At 43.0% G+C, this 1,808-nt stretch overlaps 1 protein-coding gene across 2 annotated transcripts in view; it reads right to left on the reverse strand.

Annotated features, from left to right (window-relative positions):
- The window catches only part of PPIL6 (peptidylprolyl isomerase (cyclophilin)-like 6), a 39,104-nt gene continuing 37,296 nt past the window's right edge, over positions 1–1,808 (reverse strand). Inside the window, exon 8 of one of the 2 annotated variants that reach the window (XM_008577423.1) lies at positions 1–210. In XM_008577423.1, coding sequence (XP_008575645.1) covers positions 99–210 — 112 coding nt within the window. In that variant the 3' untranslated portion in view covers positions 1–98. The remainder of the gene's footprint in view (positions 211–1,808) is intronic. The other variant, XM_008577424.1, reaches the window with a different exon arrangement.

A 1,808-nucleotide genomic window follows, 5' to 3' on the forward strand; every position in this document is an offset into this window, starting at 1 on the left:
TTTCAAATTAAATTTTATCAAGCACTGTTTAATTAAATTTAGAAACAGCTTATCAGATACAAGGTAATACATTATCTTAGTAAATATTGATATAAAAATCAGGCATAAAGATCTCCACTGTCAGTAATTCTACATAAATGTAATGGTCTTTCATTCTTTGTTGAAACTAATTCTAGTTGTTTAAGAACTTCTGTTCCTTCAATCAATTGCCTATATAGGAGGAAAAAAATGGAAAATTTAGTCAGTCATAAATTTTCACATTTAGCTTACATTCCCAAATGGCGTCCTACCCAGCTAGTGCTAAAGCTATTTCCTACAAATTAAATTAGCAGTCATAAATATCTTAAACAGCTCTAGATGTGCCTGGTTTGCCACACCTACAACCAGCACCATAATCTAGGCTGCTGTCCCCTCCTGCTAGCCTGCTGTAATAGTTGCCTTCCCTGCATCTGCTCTGGCACCATTCCCATCTGTTCTCCTCACTGCAGTTAGAGTGATCTTTCAGAAATACAAATCTGATGCCACCTCCCTACTTAAAACACTTCAATAATTTCCTGTTATCCTTATGATAAAGAGCAAAAATCCCTACCAGTGCCTTCATGGTCTGCCTCCCACTGCCCCTCAGGGATGTCTTGCTGCATGCTCCCTCTTGCTGTCTTCTCCAGCCAGACTGGCACTCAGCTCCTCAAGAGGTCCACGTTCCCTTCCTGCCACAATGTCCCCTTTGTTTTTGCCTGCCACCACCCTTAGCTTGGTCACTTCCTGGCCTTCCTTTAGATCTCAACTCAGGCATCACTTCCTTGGGGAGGTTTCCCAGGCCTCCCTGCTTATGTCAACTTGTCACTCTCCTTTACAGGAGTTCCCAGGGTTGAAGTCTTACATTTATTTGCATGCCTCTTTGATTAACAATACAGGGGGTCTATTTGTCTTGTACAGTAAGAAGTTCTTCCTGTTTCTCACATAAGAGGAGGGATCACGCTTTTGCTCAGTGCTCAATGCTTAGCACAATGCTGGCACACACTAGGCACCTAATAAAAGACAGGTCAAAGTCCTGCTAGTTTGGATCTCTGTAGACACTCTCTGGCCATGAGCTAGAACTCCCTGAGGAGTGGAGCTGTACTTTTGATGGTTGTTTCAATGTGTGGACTGGGGCAGTGGCTGAGGGGAAGGGTGCAATTTGCATCTCATGAACCTTTACAGGAGCGTGGTCAGTGCCGGCACTGACCAAGCACTAGCCCTCTTTTTGCCTCTGGGCTCTATTTTTGCCATCCCAGTCAGAAACCGTGACACAGGGCAACACGAGGTACATTCTGAGGATGAAGAGCAGAGGGTAAATGGACACATTCCCCTCTGTCCAAAGAGGGTATGAAGCCTATTATCCAAATGGGTTTCACAAATATCAAGTGAGCACTTACTATGTGCACTTCTCCACTCTGACAGGTATTAGGGTATAAAATGAGTGAGACCCAGTCCCTGCTTTAAGTTATTCACAATGTGCCAGAGAAGATAAAAAAGCTTTTGCTAACCAGGGAGGTTTCTGGCCTAAGCCTTGAAAAGGATTTTAGTAGATAAAGGGAGGCAGAAAGGAACAAGATAAGCACCGGCCCAGCGACTCTTCTGGGAATGATAGTACTATGGCCTGGCTGCAGCTCAGCTGCCCATCTACAAATTGCCTTCAAATTTACATCTCCAGCCCTGACCTAGCTTGAATATCTACCTCCTGAGATGTTGCCAACTGGCTGTCCTACAGATGTCTTAATCTGAAATACAGCTTTTTTTTTTTTTTTTTTTTTTTTTTTTTTTTTTTT

Source organism: Galeopterus variegatus, unplaced genomic scaffold, assembly GCF_000696425.1.
Source record: "Galeopterus variegatus unplaced genomic scaffold, G_variegatus-3.0.2 Scaffold1507, whole genome shotgun sequence".
NCBI lineage: Eukaryota > Metazoa > Chordata > Mammalia > Dermoptera > Cynocephalidae > Galeopterus > Galeopterus variegatus.